The sequence below is a fragment of the Manis pentadactyla genome, chromosome 9, assembly GCF_030020395.1.
Source record: "Manis pentadactyla isolate mManPen7 chromosome 9, mManPen7.hap1, whole genome shotgun sequence".
Classification (NCBI taxonomy): domain Eukaryota; kingdom Metazoa; phylum Chordata; class Mammalia; order Pholidota; family Manidae; genus Manis; species Manis pentadactyla.
Window position 1 is genome coordinate 41,413,513 of NC_080027.1, and position 16,615 is coordinate 41,430,127.

The following is a 16,615-nucleotide window of genomic DNA, read 5'->3' on the forward strand; positions in this document are numbered from 1 at the left end:
TGAACTTGACAGGGGTTGGTAGAATGGCTCTGAAGGTGTGGTCTCCCAGACCAGCAGCGTCAGCATTGCCTGGACACATTAGGAAGCCAGATTCTCAGGTACCACCCCAGACGTGCTGAATCATGGATCCTGTGGGGGGCGCCAGCAGTCTGTGCTGTTGCAGGCCATCTAGGGGACTCTGGTGCTTGCTCATGTTTGAGAACCACTGGGCCAGACTGAAATCCTGTCACTGATATCTCTGGGACCTTTCTGTGCCTCGCTTCTAACATCTGTAGAATGGGAGGAAAATGATAATACCTGTTTGATGGTTGTAGGTTTTTAAAAGTTGAGAAGTGATGCATAGCCACTATTGCTGTTATTAATGCAGTCACCAGACTTGGTTTTCGGACTTTCTCCTCTTACCTGCTGTGCACCTCGTTGTCTCTTGGAGGTTAGGGTAGGCCGTGGATGGGGTGGGTAGGGACTGTGAGAGGAGGAGGCAGCAGCCAGGATGTGCTGTGCTTATGAGAAGGCCCTGAACTCTGACCCAGGCTTCTGTACTCTGTCCTGGGCACATGGGCTATGAGGCCCCTGTGGGCTGTCAAGTGATCCCATGTGCCCTCCTCTGCAGCTGGGGCCTCACAGTGGTACACGAGACAGAGAAACACGAGAAGCAGCAGTGGTGAGTGAGGGTCCTGTCTGGAGACCCCAGGTCAAGAAGAGATGGTAGCACAGCCCCATTGATTGGGTCCCCTCACTGCCCAGATCTGTGCCTGCCCCAAGAACCTGGGCTGGGGAAATGGGCAGGGTGTTCCCTGCTCAGCTGGGCCCTTGGCAGCATCCAGACCTGTGCCCTGGCCTGCAGGTACCTCTGCTGTGAGACGCAAATGGAGCTGCGGGAGTGGTTTGCTACCTTCCTCTTTGTGCAGGTACCAGGTGCAGAGTGTGGGATGGAGGGTGGGGTCCCAGGAGGCCTCCATTACAGGAAAAGGGTATGTGTGCTTCTTCACTAGTTAGGCTACCAGTTGCTTCAAGGAGACTTTGAGTTGCTTTTAATTCATTCATTTGTTCATTCACTCAGTAAACCCTTTCTAGAGCCCACTCTGGTCTAGCCCTGAGCCAGGCATGCTAGAGATAGATGGGGCAGACCCCTGTCTTTAGACACTCCCCATGTGGAAAGGAAGACAGATCAAGTGGCCTGTCAGAGCCCAGTGTGGTCAGTGTGTGGTGACAGAGGGAAGCCCAGTGACCTTACCTGGTGGAGGTGGTAGGTGGGGAAGGCAGCAGGGAGAGGGGGCCATGGGAGGTGAGTCTCTGGGGACAAGGGAGCATTCACCAAGTAAAGGCTGGGAGTGTAGCTTCTAGGCAGAGGGAACAGTTTATGCAAAGGCATGGCAAGAGAACTACAGGTTGTTTGATGGGGTGAGGCCAGGAGTGCCAGAAGTTGGCATTGGAAAGGGAATCAGGAGCCATATCACAAAGAGCCTTGAAGGCTATGCTAAGGAAGTTGAATTTGAGCTAGTCAGCTTTAAGGGAGTTTTAAGCAAGAGAGTGGTGTGCAGGTTTGAGTCTGAGAGGGTTCTTTCTGGATGTGATGTGCAGGGGAGGATCATCGAAGGGCCAAGCCTGGAGGTGAGGAGGCCAGGGAGATGGCTGCTGCAGTGGGCCAGGCGGGGACAGGCTAGGGAGGACTTTGAGTCAGGTCAGGGCCAGAAGGGTAGGTTGGACTTATAAAAGGATTTTATATGACATCTCAGAATTGCATGAAGAGAGACAAAACTGTACCAGGGCTCTAGGCTGAGTTGTTTTAGCCCTGAGCCTCCTGGTAGTCAAGGCCTAAAGGGAAACAGGGTGGATTCTATGGTTTTCTTGGTTCCTGGTGAAGAGGCACAGATATGTTCCTCAGCAACTATTCTCTTGGTGCTGTGTTCCTGGAGCAATTTGTTTGTGGACCTGGAGATGGGAGTTGTTGAGTAACATAGTTGGCTGGGTTTTGCTGGGAATATAGTCATGTTCTCTTAACAGCTGCTTCTCATATGGGCTGGGATCAAAGCTGAGGGTGTCACCTCAGATCAGAGCTGGAGCATTTCTGGGAAGGGTGGGTGGATCCGGAGCTGAGTGGGCACCCAGGCCCCAGCACCCCTCCTCTCCCCTGCTCCCCAGCATGATGGCCTGGTGTGGCCCTCGGAGCCCTCACGCGTGTCCCGGGCAGTGCCTGAGGTCCGGCTAGGCAGTGTGTCGTTGATCCCCCTACGGGGCAGTGAGAATGAAATGCGCCGGAGTGTGGCTGCCTTCACCGCGGACCCCCTTTCTGTGAGTGGCTTTCCACCCCTGGGGGCAGGGGCTTGGGGACCTGGCTGGGGCCCGCCTTCTCCCTGACTCACCTCTCTGCTTCTTCTGATTGCCCTGTAGCCCCCTCCCTCTGTCCTTGGTAGGGGTCCCCACAGGCCCCTTTGGTTCACGTAGCTCACAGGAGCCCCCTCTTGCTGGCCCTGGGGACCCCAACTCACTTGCGTACGCCCAGGCCAGCAGTGGAGAGTGGCTGCAGAAACTTCGCAGGGCTTCTGGCCCCTGTGAGCCTTCACAAAGTGCTTACGGAATCTGGGCTTCTGTGCCTTCCCACAGCTCCTCCGTAACGTCTGAGCACAGGAACCAGCCCCTGGCTCTGGGACTCTGCCGCCATGAAGCCTTCCTGTTCAGACACCCTCATGCCCTGAGGGCCTGGTGTGAGCCAGCAGAGGGCGCGTGAGGAAGCCGCACCCCAACATCCTGCCTACAGCATGGGGTTCCCTGGCTGGGGAGTGGGGGGGCAGCAGGGTCAGCCTGAGGAGGATCCCCTCATCTGCCCTGTCCCGATGCTCAGCCCTCCTGGCCCACTCCCCTGCAGGATCACTCGCCCTGAGTTTGAGGTCTCGGGGAGATGAGCATCGCTCAGGAACTCTGGAGGACCACTCCTGTCAGAGGCTCAAGGCCCTGGGCTCCTGCTGGAAGGGAACCCAGCCCCTTGCCACAAACTCCAGAACTGCAAAAAGTGGATGCTCTAAATGAACACTCAGCTGGGATGGGGAGGGAGCTCTTGGGTAAGTTTCTACAGGGCCCAAAGCTGGACTTGGGGGACTTTAGCCCCACTTCCGGTCTGGGCTGACTGGGAGGGCCTGGGCTGCCCAGTGCCCCATCCCCACTTTGGGGCCTTTTGATAATATAAATATACTGTATATTTTATCCCATGGTGCCAAGGCCTATGATTGGTTGGGGGTTTTGGGTGTCCCAGGGTAGGAGGGGAGAGGAGTTCAGGGTGCCCAGTGCCCTGAGCCAGGCCCTGGGCTGTTCAGCTACTCTAGCCTACCCCAGGCTGCCCCGTTGTATTCCTCTGCAGCCAGGATGGGGAATGCTGGTCCGGATCCTGGCCAGGACAGACCCCAGCTGGACTGAGCCCCTCTCCCTGACTTGACAAGAGCAGCCTCTCTGAGACTTGACAAGGTCACAGAGTCACAGGAGCTGTATTAAATTAGGAAGAAGGGTCACCCTTGGTGCCTGTACACACACCTCCAGAGGTGGGCCCTGCCTTGCACCAGGAAGCTGCCCTCACTGGGCATCGCCTAGCTGTCTCCTCCAAGAAGACAAAGCCCTGGCAAGTGGGGGAGATAATGAGCTGTTCAGAGACTGACTTGGGACTCCCTGGGAAGGTGCCAGACACCACATTTCTGCCTCTGCCTAGAGCCTCATCACAGGCCTCTCTCCAGGGTGCAGCACAGGCTGACCTCCCAGCTTCCGCCTCAGCTGGTGGGGTTGGGCGACGCAGGAGGAGATGGATCACATGACCTCTGACTCATGTGCTCTGGCTTAGTGGGGAGGCTTGGGTGCTGGGGGTGGGGGGGTCTTGGAGATCTGGACTCCAGGTTCCATGTTTCTGTCTCTCCAGAAAGGGAGGTGGACACCAGACCAGAATGGGTTCCCTGGCTGCTTTCACAGGCTAAGCCCTTTGAGTCTCCCACTGTTGTCCTGCCCTGAGTGGGCTGCTCTAGGCCGAGCTGACAGATCAAATGTCTGACCATTCCACCCGTAGCCAGGACAAGGCCCTGGGGCTGGAATTCTTCCCTGAATCTGATCTTGGACTGACTAGCTAGCCCTGAGCCGGGAGAGAGGGAGAGGGAGATAAGTGTCACTACCTAGGCTCTGGGACTGGCTGCAGTGACAGCATCAGGCCACCAGGGGGCAGCCAAGACAGTTCAACATTGCTGATCCCAGAAAAGGTTCAGGTGGGTCCCAGCATGGCAATCTTGCCCCATGCCTTGCTCTATTGGAGTGTGGGGTGGGATCTGGCCCTGCCCTTGACTCCAAGGCTGGCGACACTCTGGAAGGCAGCACAGTGCAGAGACGTGGACTCCAGGGCTCTAGGAACCAGGAGGAGGGAATAGCCCTTTACCAAGTCCTCACCATGGGTAAGTGCCTGTGTTCTCTGTACTATCTCCTCCTAGCAGAGGAAGGAAGGCCACTTGCCCAAGGTCACACAGCTCTCCTGAATCAGGGCTGAGGTCCACTCCTGCTGCCTCACTTCGGGAGTTCTCCTTCCTCCACTTGCCTTCTGATTCCACCTCTAACCTCTCTACTTATAAGTGGTCCCACTTGTCCCCTGGGGAAGTGGACTGAACTGTCAGGAGTTAGTTACAGCTTAAAATGTTTTCCCTTGGGATCATGGATGACATCCCAACAGGATCCTTCGGGGCCTCAACCTTAACGAGTTATGGCAATGAGAACAGTGTTGGGTGAATTAGGGCAAGGGACTGTGCTGGTCTTTGTTACAAGAATTCCTAGAAACAGGACACTGGATGGTCTGTTCACATATTCAAGGTTGGGTTTGTGGGGGTGGGGAGCAGCTCTTGGAAAGAGGGAGGAGGCTTCCTGGAGGAGGAGGTAACACCCCACCACCACCACCAGCTGGCCTTGAAGACTGGAAGCCTTGCCAGGGGCAAATGGTGGGGAGGGGTGCAAGTTGGGGTGAGAGTGGGCTGAAGAGTTAGGGGAGGAAGACAGGGCTTCGAGGTCAATGCTCGGGCCTAATCCAGGGGGACACAGGGAGCCCTGGGGGAGAAGGCTGTGGTAAGTCAGAGTCTGGGTAGGGAGGGCACTGGATGGGGAGGAGGCTGAGGGGGCTAGTGAGGAGGAAGGTCTGGGATGTCTGTCTCTCCCACCTCCTGGCTGCCCACCTTGCAAAGCGTTCAGCAGCCATGGAGGTCCTCTGGTCCTCTGAAGATTCTGCAGGAAATCGGTGGGGTGGGGGAGGGTAGGAGGCCCCACCTGCTCACCCCTCCCCCTGAGCTGAGCGACTGGATGGGCCCCTGGAGCTGCGGCCCTTCCTGGCTCGCCCCGTGCTCTGGTGGCTCCCAAGCCCCCTGCCCACAGTTAGCTGTTTGGGAAAAGTGTGGGTGTGCATGCCAGTGAAGCAAGTGCTGATGCTCCCATCTGTGAGCTGTGGAGCTTTGGCTGAATTCCTGAGGTCTCTGGTCCTTGGTGTTTCCATCTACTTTGGAGATATTAATAGTACCTATTAATGGGAGGATGAAATGAACTAATAAGTGTGAAGTAAGTACTAGCACTGTCCCTTGCTAATCCCCTTCCAAAATACATTTGGAGAGATGTGGCATCCAGTCCTTACCAAGATTGTTAGATATTATTTTACTTCAGCAAGCATTTCTTGAACACCTACTGTTTCCAGAGCTTTACTGAACACTGAGCAGAAGCAGATGAGTAAATGGGGTGCAAGAAGGAGGGAGCCCTTCTGGTGGGGAGTATTGATCACAGAGGAGGTGAGGCGAGAAACAGAAGTGTATTTCTGCAGGTGGAGTTGAGAGGGAAGGATCTCCAGGAGAGGGAATGGCATGAGTCTGTGATAAGGCGACGTGACCCTGTGGTGGGCAGCCTGCTACGGTTGGAGCTTAGTACCCCAGGGGCACCCCAGGGCCTACTGGTTTTGGAGTCTTTATCTCTATTCCCTGCTTCTTAAATATGACCACAAAGCAGTCAGATGGGCTCACTGGGGTCTTTCCCCACCAGAAAAAGGGATAATTCCTATTCCTTTAGCCAGTGCTGTGAGCTACGTGACTGATCTGGGAAATGTCTGTTTCTCATATACACATAGCACAGATGGCATGAACCTCCTAACCTCTCCTCCAATGTGACACCTTCAGGAAGTTCTGCTGGATTGTTCTTCCATCCTGCTGTCCTGTGTGCGCTTAGGGTGTGTATGTTTGTGCCCAGGTCCCTTGCACCCAGCTAGGGACTGGCCCAGGAAAGAGCTGTGAGGTGAGGGTTCCCTAATCAGCCCAAGCCAGTCCAGCTGAGCATATCCCCTCTCCTACACCTTTCAGCCTGTGGAAATTTCCTCACTTTCTCTGCCCTGGTTACAAGCGCCTACTGCTGTATTTATCACCCTGGAGACACAGTGGCACAGGCACACACATGCCACACACTCATGCCCCACACACATGTGCCTGCACATCTCAGCCTACACACACATACACAGCACGTGTATGAACGCCTCCACAACCGAGCTCTCTAGGAAAGCTGCCCCCTCCCTTCTGTTCCACCTCCTCCACTCTGTCCTCCCACAACCACCCACCTCAGAACAGTGAGACCAGAGCAATGGGCTGGACGGGGCCTCCCACTGCTCGTCAGCCTGGGAGGCATGTCCCCCTCTGACTACAGTGTGTCCTACTCCTTCCACCACCCACCTTCCCCTCCAGCTGTCTCCCGACTCTCCCTATTCCTCTCTTTACCACTTCTTTGCACTCATCTTTGTCTCCTTCTGCCTCAGTCACTCCCCAAGTCCTCTTCATCACTCTTGACCTGCTGAGGTAATCCTAGCTCCTTACCCTCCTCCTAAGGGGCTCAGGACGGGACCTCACAGGGTGATGGAGACAGAGGGACAGGTCGAGGGGATCTGGGGGCCAGAGCAACCTCAGCTGCTGTCACTCAGTCCCTCCTCCAGGGTGAGGGGAGGGCTGTGCGCCTGGTACCATGGAGACTAGCGTCATGGCAACACAGCCTGGGTGGGCACAGCCTTCCTCCTGTAGGGGGGGCTCCATAGCCCCCTAGAAGGAGCTGCCAAGAGGCCCTGAGGAGGTGGGGCTTGTGCTGGTGCCCAGCAGCAGTCGCCATACCCACCTCCAGCTCAGACCAACCCCGGAACACTCGCACCCTGGCCGTCTCTGCTTGCCTGCAGTGTCCGGTGCCACAAGGCACTAACCCCAGTGGGGGGAAATCTGGCAGACATGAGCTGTAGAGCTGGGGACCCTTGGGACTCATTTTACAGTCTAAATGGGACTCCCTAGCCCGGGCCAGAGAGGCCAGGGCTTGCCTAGGGTCACACAGCAAGTCTGGCCAGGACTCCTGACTCCCAGACCTCAGTTCTCTCCTCTGCTTTCCCACCTTCCACCCAGGTCAGCGGCTTATGGGGCAGAGGGGTCAGTCCATCCTGTGGTCCAACCACCCAGAAGGTTTCTAGTTTTGGCAACTAAGGTTTCCAGTCCTTAGTTTTGGCAATAATAATAATGCAAATGATAATGCTGGTAAACTATTAGGAAGCTCCCACCACCTACTGAGCAAAGGCTTTGCATGTGTCATCTCAATCTTTTTAACAAATCCTGTGAGGAGGATACTTTTCTCATTTTATAGGTGAAGAAATAGCGGCAGGAACGTGCCAACGTCAGGTGACTAATGGTGTAGCAGGGAAGGCACACAGGGCCTTCCCAGATGGTGCAGGCAAGCCAAGGCTTCATGCCAGGTGCCCTTCCCACAGGCACTCTTAAATCAGTGACGGTTTTCAGTTGTCTTTCCTTCTGCAGAGAGTTCACAGGAAACGTCTGGGGCTTGTCTAGGTCTGGCCTTAGGGTTTCTGGAAGCCAGGAGGTTATTTTTCTAAGTAGATGGAGAGGGAACAAAGCTTTCCTAGAGAAGACCTCCCTTGCAGTCCAGCAGGGCAGAAACCAGCTCTCGATCCATGTCCTTGCGGAGTCAGATCTAAGCCTAGGCTGGAGCCCCAGGATGGAGGGAGAAGATCTTGCCTCCCAGCTCTGTCTCAGCTCATCTCCCAACCTTGGTGGAGTCTCGGTGCAGCTGCCTCTCCTGGCTTATGTAATCATTCAAATATAGCAGCTGCCTTTATCCCACGGAGGCACGCCCCCTTCTGCCCCCACTCAGGTGCAGGAAGTTAAGGGGAAGAGGTAGATTAGGGATGAGTGGGTGGCTCAGGACCTCCTGGCAAGGAGGATCCTGCGTGCTGGGTCGGAGGGGGTTTCGGTGAGGGAGCTGGGGCCAGGGCCCCAGGGAAAGTAAGACCTTCCCCAGAGTATGAAGCTGCAGGGGCCACTTCTGCTCTGACCTATCCTTGGTGCAGTTCCACCTTCTCAGGATTGGTTTCCAAGGGTCACAAGCCATATCCGTAGCCTTCTCTCCCAGCCCTCAGCTGGGGTTGGCGAGGAGAAGGAAGGAGAATGGAAGGTGGCAAAGAGGAGGAGGTAGTCTGCTGGGGCAGTGGCCAGGAGTGCCCCGTCCTGGGCAAGCCCTGCCTTTTACCCGCTGTGTGACCTGGGCCCATTCCTGCACTCTCACCTGTATAATAAGGGATCCGGCTCCACTGGCTCTAGCATCTTACACCATCTGATTCCTATCCTGGGAGATGACCTCAGCCTTAGGCGGCAGACACTTCCAAGTGTCTGGTGCAGCCGCATCCCAGGCTGACTTCCCTCTCTTCCTTTTCTCTGCCTGTCCTCCGTGGGCCAGTTCACCCCCCGAACCCCAGCCACAGGGCAGGAGGTAGGGAGGGTCACTGGGTTCTGAGCTGAGGGGCTGAGCTTCGGCTTCCTATCACCTCCCTGAACTTGCCATCTGTCCCACCACTTCATCCCCCTTCCCACCAGGAGTGGGGAACTCACTACCCCCACGTGGGGTCACCCTTTCCCTCATGGGGCATCTCTAACTGATCCTGGAACTGGAAGCAGGCCCACAATGCCTCAATCCTTGGTTCTGGGTCCCCAAAGCCACCTTCTAGAAGTGCTGAAGCTGTTCTACCTTAGAGCTGTTGGGAGGCTGTGGTGACCTTCTGCTCTTTTGTCAGCAAAGGCCTTGTCCCCCGTGTGGGATGGGGTCTGTGGGAATGCAGGGAACCATGGCAGGCCCTTGCCAAGGACCCGGTGCTCCTCTACCCATTGCATTTGGAGCCACAGGTGGCAACTTCCTGGCTGAGGAGGAGGCAGCATGGTGGGTTGGCTCCCTGAGCTGCCTGCTCCCTCCCCGCCTCAGACTCCTGTCTCCAAGACCCAGATGGGGCCCCATTCTGGCCCCCAGCCAGAGGGAGTTACCCAGGGGTTTTCAGGCCAACACTCCGTGAAATACATGTTCCGCTAATTACCAGCATTTCTGTGGAGAGCTGAGGATTGTTTCATACTCTGCAGCCTCAGTCTGGCCCTGGGTGGGTTTGGGAGGATTCCTACAAAGCAGGTCAGTGAGTGCTCCCCAATATCACTGTGTCCCCACGTCCTGTTGCAGCCTCTTACTGAGGGCTTGCTCTGATGGGATCCTGGACTGACCTCTGAAGTGCGCTGTCTCATTTCCACACTCACTGTGTCTCCTTCCTTCATGCTTTACTCAGCATTTCTCCCTCTACCTGGTGAGGCTTCCCAAAGGGGACTGGGGCGGAGCCGAATAGGACTTTGGCCTGTCCTTGAGGAAAGCATGATCTGATAGATGAAATGAGATGAACCTGAGCAGGGAGTGAGGCGATGGGACAGATGGCAAGTTAAGGAAAGGAGACATCACCAAAGGCTGCTCAGCCCAGAATACAGTGACTGCCCCCCGACCCACCCCAGCCTTATTCCTGTGGGTGAGGGCAGGGTATGTGCTGAACTGGACCAGGAAAGATGGGCTGTGATTTGGGATGGGCAGCGAACAGGAAGAGGAGAGGGAAGTCAGCCCAGGAAGGAAAACCAGACTTCTTCAAGTCAAGGAGGAGGGAAGGACTGGCATGTGCTTAGGGACTGGACCCTGCTCCATCCGGGGCCGAGGATGGAGAGGTCAGCCAGCTTCACTCATGAAAGGCCATACATGCCAGGCGGAGGAGTGTGGCCTTCTTCCTGAGGAGCCATGTGAGGGTTTTATGTGACGATCTAGATGTCTTAGAAAACTGGTGCATGGGGCAGAGTGGAGGTGGAATAGAGAGGCTGGATTGGAGCAGGAAGCTGGAGAATGACTAGGGGAAGGGGAAGTCAGCTGGGACTGGGGATGGAGGTGAGAATCCTGTTTCTCGACAGGATTAGAAGTTTGCTGATACCTTTAATAGAGACAAAAGATGTGTTGATATAGAATGTTTGAGTGAAAGGAGCCTATGGGATGTTTGTAGACGAGATGTTCAGGAGGCAGCCTGTACTGGACATCTGGGGCTCCAGAGAGGGCTGGGCAGCTGCAGTCATGCTCAGGATGGTGTGAAGAATGAGGAGAGACGGTCCGGTACCCACATGGGGGTGGGGGTGGGGGCAAAGCTAGGATGAGCCAGTGAGGAAGACAGAGGAGGGGGCTGTCTGGGAGGTGGGGGGGAAACAGCCTTCCCTGGAAGTGGGGGAGGGTGCTGAGTAGAAGCCTCCTTGGCAATGAGGAGTTAGCTGGAGCCTGCAGTCCTCCTGAGGTGGTGGCTGAGGGATGGAGGCTGGATACCAGAGGCTGCGTCCTCCCATTGCTTTGGGCAGCTACCCACCTCCCAGGAGCATCCTGCTTCCTCCTACCTCCCTCCAGCTCCCCAAGCAGAAAAAAAATAAAGTGTTGACCGACCAGGAGCAGCAGCCAGGGCCTGTGAACCAGCACACAGATCAGCACCCTGGAGACAGCTGGGGCCTTGGAGGCAGGGCACGGCGGGGCGGAGCTTCGCATTACTGCACAGGGCTTTAGGTTCCTGGTCTTTCAGGCGGGGTCGAGGTGGAGGAGGGAAGAGCAGACCTAGACAGCCTCCCGTCCTCTCCCCTTTCTGCAGCTCTCCCTTACCAGCACTGCCTTGCAGGAGACCCTACCCCAATATTTGGGTCTGTTACGCCATCACCCCATCACTGCAACCTCTCCTGGGGAGGAGAGGGAAGGAGCATGCTATTTACTGGGAATTTCACAAACATCCCCAAACCTCATAACTCTTTGAACTTGGAATTTGTGAGCCCATCTTTCAGATGAGAAAACTACACTAAAGTTAAGAGAGCTTAAATAACTTGCCCAGAGCACACGGCAGAGCCAGATTTGAAATTCTGCCTATGTGGCTCTAAGTCCTGGAGTACCCAGTAGTCCTGGATCTTATACCTCATTCCTGCAGACTCCTAGCTTCTGGAGCCACTGTGGAGTCTGGTGTGGCAGTGGGATGGAGAAGAGACCCTCCCTGCCACCTGATTTGCTTGAGTATATCCCCAGGCAGATTTCTGAGGCTGAGGCCTCCCCCAGCATTTCCAGAGTGCGAGGGCCTCAACACACCTGCCCCTGCATGCCCTGGAGGCGCCTTTCTTTGAACTCCTCTGACCTAGCTTCTGACTGCTGGGCTCCTCAGGGTGTGAAAGGGAGCCTTGAGAGGCCAAGACTAGACATGGTCCAGGGCCTTAGCTTTCTGAGCCCACAGCATGTCTTCCCACTGGCAGACCTGGAGCAATGAGGTCTCGGATGGGTCAGACTGGGAAAACAGTTTGCCCAGAGCTTCCAGAGATCTAAAATTCTACCTTCTGGCGCCACACTGGGAAGCAAAGGCTCCCTCACATTTTCTTTCCTGACACTTTCGAAGCCATGAGACAACTGCTTTCTGTAATATCCGCCTGGACTTGCCTTCCACACAAGCCTGGTCATTCCTGTCCATCCCACCACCACTGTGCACCCCCACACTCTAGCAGGAGTCAGATTTCCACTCAGTCTCATTAGCTTTTCTGCCTGGAGCCCTGTGTGTGCTATGGCGTTTCCCTCTCACAGTTCAGAGCTCAGAGCGGTAGGGTTAATGGTGAGGGTTACATGCAATTCCTCTAAACTGGAATACACCCCCTTCTACTGGGCTTCTTTCCTTGCCTTTAAAGACCCAGCTGATATCCTTTCATCCTGAAATGCTCACCAACCTTTGACTGGGTCAGGGACCTTCTCTGGGTACCACAACCCTGTTTCCCTTCGTCACACTGCAAGTTCCACCCACCCCATCCCATCTCTTGCCTGGGTGCTTCTCCAAGGCAGGGAACAATCTGAGTCACGTCTGATGAGGTTGGGCACTGGTAGGTTTTTTTGAATGAATGAATAAGTCAGTGGAGGAGTCAGGTCTCAAACCCCCATCTCCTGCCTCAAGGTGTGGAGCTTTTTCTACATCTATCAGGAGCCCTGCTTAGACAACTCCCTGTCTGTCCCATTACCCAAAATGCCTTCTTCAATTGGGTTACAGTTTCCTCCTTAGGAGACTTCTCTGGGGATAGGGCAGAGGTGCAGCAGGCCTTCCCCCATGCCTGTAGCCCATGGACAGTGCAGGCCATCTGGGCAGGCTGTGGCCTGGGAGCATACAACTTCTAGGAGAAGTCCATGCTTCAGCACTGAGCTCCTGCAGTGACCCAGCAAAGCAGAGCCACCAAGAGGTAGACTCTGTGACGAGGCTCTGAGTACAAAACAATCAGCAAAACTGCCTATATATATATGCCCAACTCCCTGCAGGCGATGCATTCTAGGACATGATACACACCCAGTAAGGGAGCCCAGAGAAGCTAGTTCTGCAAGGAGGCCTAGTCCTTCCGTTCTTGAGAGACCCTGAGGGCCTCTGTGATGGGGTAGCAGACGGTCTTGAGCCCCACCCACCTGCTCTTCCTCCCTGTCTCCCATCCTGGCCCCTGAACATGGCAAATCCCTTATCCTCACACCTCTCTCGGGGCTCCTCTATCAGCTACTCCTCTCTCTTTATTTCCATCTCTGCTTTTTTCTTTTCTTTTCTGTCTTTGTTCCTCTGTGTGTGTGTGTTTCCCTATGCCTCTCTGATCTCTTTGTATTTCCATCTTGATCTCTCTGGGCCTCTGATCCCTCTCTCCTCTCCTTCATGTGTTTCTCTCCGCCTTCCTATCTCTGTTTCTCTCGCAGTGTCTCCCTCTGTGAGTCTTTTCTTCTCTCCCAGCCAGTCTCCCTCTACCCCTCCCTCCTCCTCTCCCTCTCTGTCTGGGCCTCTCTGTTCCTCCGCCCTCCTCCCTCCCTCTTCTGCATTATCAGACCTGCTCCAGCCTCCTCCCTGAGCCAGCCTAGCGGCAGAGGCAGTGACAGCAGGAGAGGTGGGAGCAGCTGGGGCAGCAGCAGGGCTGCACTGGGGTGTTGAGTCCAGACTGAGTTGGGGACAGGCTGCTGTTCTTGGTCCCTGTGCCTGCTGGGCCAGGCACCCTGCCTGGAACCCCAGGCAGGGTGGAGAGGGTGAGGTGCCACCTTAGTCTGGCTTGGAGGCAGATGATGAGGAGCGATGGGGCAGGCATGCGGCCACTCCATCCTCTGCAGGAGCCAGCAGTACCCGGCAGCGCGACCGGCTGAGCCGTGAGTACTATTGTGGGGCTGGGGTCCTGGTGGGCAGCTGCAAGAGGTGCTGTGGACAGGGTTCTGGGAGTCCCTCCGAGGAACTGGGGTTGGTGTGGAGCAGAGCCACATGGGAGGATCCACCCTGCTCCTGGGTTCCCGGTTGCTGGACTGTAGCCTGGGGAGCCTTTGCAGGGTGGGACTACCTGGCATCAACCTAAGGGGTTGATGGGGCCAGGGTCCCATAGAAGGAGCTGGTAGCTGGGGGAGGGGTTGGTAATGAACATGAATCATCCCTTCAGGGGCTGGGGTGGGGGAGGTCTGCAGGGAGTTCCAAGGAGCTCTGGGGGCTGAGATAGACTGGTTTAGGACCTAGGAGAGGGATGGTGTCTGGGACCACTGGTGTGTGTGAAAGAGGGAGGGGGGTGAGGAAAGGGGAGAGAGAGAGAGAACCAATATGAATAAGTGGACCTGGAGCAGAAGAGGGTCCGGGGTAGCTGTCCTTCATGGAACTGGGATTGAGATTCAAAGCCTCCAGTTTAGGCAACTTTACCCCAAAGTACCTGTCCCAGAGAGAGCTGTGGGCTGGGTAGAATGAGGCCCCTGTGTGCCAGCCTCATGTGCACGTGAGTGGAGGGGGCTCTCTGGAGGTGCCCCTCCAACGGTTGAAGGCTGCCAAGGTGGCAGGCAAGTGATATGTGCGTCTCCAAGTCAGTAGAGGTGCAGATCTATGGGAAGGTATATGCATGTGTGTACATGTGTGAGGTGCAAAGGTACATGTGGGGTGTAGAGGGGCCTGTAGAGTTCTGGGATGAACTGTGTGACTACGAGTGTGTCTATACATGTCTGAGTGCAGGTTGTTATGTGTAGGTGTGTAGGTGTGTGTGAGTTGAGATTGTATGTTGGCTTGTATGTTAATATGTCTACAAAATAGAGTGACTCAATATTGAGCATGTTTGAGTCCAAGTTTGTACATCTGTTAGTGTGTGAATATTAGTTTTGCAGTGTGTATATGTGTGGCTGTGTGTGTTTGTGTTAGCGTAAGTGTTCTGGTGTAGGTGTGTGCCATGATCATGATCTGGTGTGGGTGCTGTGTGCCTGAGTGTGTATACTGATCCTTGTATGGATGGTGTACATGTGTGTGTGTGTGTGTCTATATGTGTGTGTTCATCTGAGTATGTGTGGGTGGCTGTTTCCTTCCCCTGCTAGTTAAGGACACAGCTGGGACTTTGTAGCCCACTGGGCAGGGCGGGGGAGGCTGAATGTGTGACCATCTCTGTGAACCCAGGACAATTCGTTCTACACCCTGTGGGGAGATGGAGAAAAGAAATAGGCAATAATGACAGTGACTGTAATGGGATATGTGGGGGGGACTTGATAATAGGGGGAGTCTAGTAACCATAATGTTGTTTAAGTAATTGTACATTAATAATATCAAAATAAAAAATAAATAAAAGAAAAAAAAAGAAATAGGCAATAATGGTTCTGCCCTCTGGGACCTCCTAAGCTTCTTGGACATAAAATAGCTTGAAAATAATTAAGCAGTAAAGATCAGGATCAACAGGTGGGTGTTAGGATGGGAACAGTATAAGCAAAGGTCCTAGGTTGGGACCAGGCCGGCCTGTCCCTGGAGCAGTGAGGAGGCTGGAGGGGTGGGAGGGGCCACATGCTGCAGGACTTCGAACTCCAGCCCTCTTGGCCTTTATCCCGAGGACCCTGGGGAGTCCAGGAAGGTTTTGTGCAGTAAAGGGACAGAATCAGATTTGGATTTTTGAAAACTGCCTTAGTGACACTGTCATGGCTGAACTGGAGGAGAGAGATGGGGTTAGGAGGCCAATATAGAGGCCAGGCCAACAAGGGCATCCGTGAGGTTTGGGGCCAAGTGGGCCAAGAGGTAGATGAGACCAGGGCTTTCAGAAGGGAGAGGATGGAGGTCTTGGGAAAGAGGATGGGGAAGGAGCTTGAGGTGGCTCAGTCTTGGAATAGGGTGGGGGGTACACTGGCAGAACCTCAGAGGGTCAGGATGTCAGGAGGGAGAAAGCGGGAGAGATCCCTGTAGGGTTTCTAGCCAGAGTGCAGAGGGTTGAAGATAGGGAGCTGCGTCTCCCCAGACAGGGAAACTGAGGCTGTGGCTTTCTCACCCTCCTCTGGCTGCAAGACTGAGGCTGAAGCTCTTCATCAGGCCTGAACCTCAGTCTCCTTCAGGCCCTGCAGGAGGCCTCTCAGTTGCCTGAGCTGGGTCAGCCTGGTGAGGGTTAATCGTCTGTATGCTCCCTGCACCCCCCAGTTGCCCCTGCTACCAAACAGCTCCTGCCACTCTTTCTGCTTCCCACTCTATCCTCCTGTCCCCAGGGACTATTGATGGCTTGGCTGGGATCTAGCCAAATAGGGGAGGTAGAGCTCCCGGCAGTACCCCCTTCAGCCTTAATGGACTGGGAGTCTCGCCCCCGGCCATGCTGCTGTCAGGTCAGGCCCACACCTCCTGGGCTTCTGCTGTTTGAGCCTATGCAATCTACTCACTCAGCACGCTTTCATTCCTGCATTCATCCATTTGTTTGCTCATTCATTCACCCCACAGACACTCCCCAATGCCTGCTGGGTGTCCACTGGGCCAGTTACTGGGACCACAGAGAGGACACTGACCTAGACCCTGCTCTTGGAGTGCCTAGTCTGACAACAGAGGCAGAAGTGGAAAGCTAGAGGCCCACAGTGTGAACAGTGCTATGCAGAGAGAAGCCCCAGGAAATGTGGGGGCTCTGAGAACACCAAGGGCTTGAGAGGAAGAAACATTTGAAATGTATCAGGCAGGATGGTTAGGACTTGCCCAGGTGGGGCAGAGAAGAGGGAACAGCATGTAAAGGTGGGTAAATGTGAGAGTGTGGCATCAAGGGAAAGAAAGTGTTTGGGTTGACAGGAACAAGAGGAAGAGAAGACCAGATTTTCATAGGGCCTCAAATGCCAGGCCAAGGGCCTTGTACTTTTTCTCATAGGACTAGGATGCTGGCTAAAGGCTTTTGAATAAGAAGCCCTCCCTAGGAAGCCGCCTTGGTTTCACCTCCTTCTAACCCCATGACCCACCCTGAGATGTCTCCCTGATGGT

At 55.0% G+C, this 16,615-nt stretch overlaps 2 protein-coding genes across 6 annotated transcripts in view; both read left to right on the forward strand.

Moving 5' to 3' along the window:
- ARAP1 (ArfGAP with RhoGAP domain, ankyrin repeat and PH domain 1) overlaps positions 1-3,201 on the forward strand; it is a 62,469-nt gene extending 59,268 nt beyond the window's left edge. For all 4 annotated transcript variants that reach the window (XM_036888597.2, XM_036888598.2, XM_036888594.2 and 1 more), the window contains 4 exons: positions 611-661; positions 845-908; positions 2,143-2,292; positions 2,605-3,201. In XM_036888597.2, the coding sequence (XP_036744492.2) occupies positions 611-661; positions 845-908; positions 2,143-2,292; positions 2,605-2,622 (283 nt within the window). In that variant the 3' untranslated portion in view covers positions 2,623-3,201. The remainder of the gene's footprint in view (positions 1-610; positions 662-844; positions 909-2,142; positions 2,293-2,604) is intronic.
- A 10,033-nt stretch (positions 3,202-13,234) lies between these two features.
- Positions 13,235-16,615, forward strand: part of PDE2A (phosphodiesterase 2A) — an 87,475-nt gene continuing 84,094 nt past the window's right edge. Inside the window, exon 1 of one of the 2 annotated variants that reach the window (XM_036888611.2) lies at positions 13,235-13,536. In XM_036888611.2, the coding sequence (XP_036744506.2) occupies positions 13,466-13,536 (71 nt within the window). In that variant the 5' untranslated portion in view covers positions 13,235-13,465. The remainder of the gene's footprint in view (positions 13,537-16,615) is intronic. The other variant, XM_036888614.2, reaches the window with a different exon arrangement.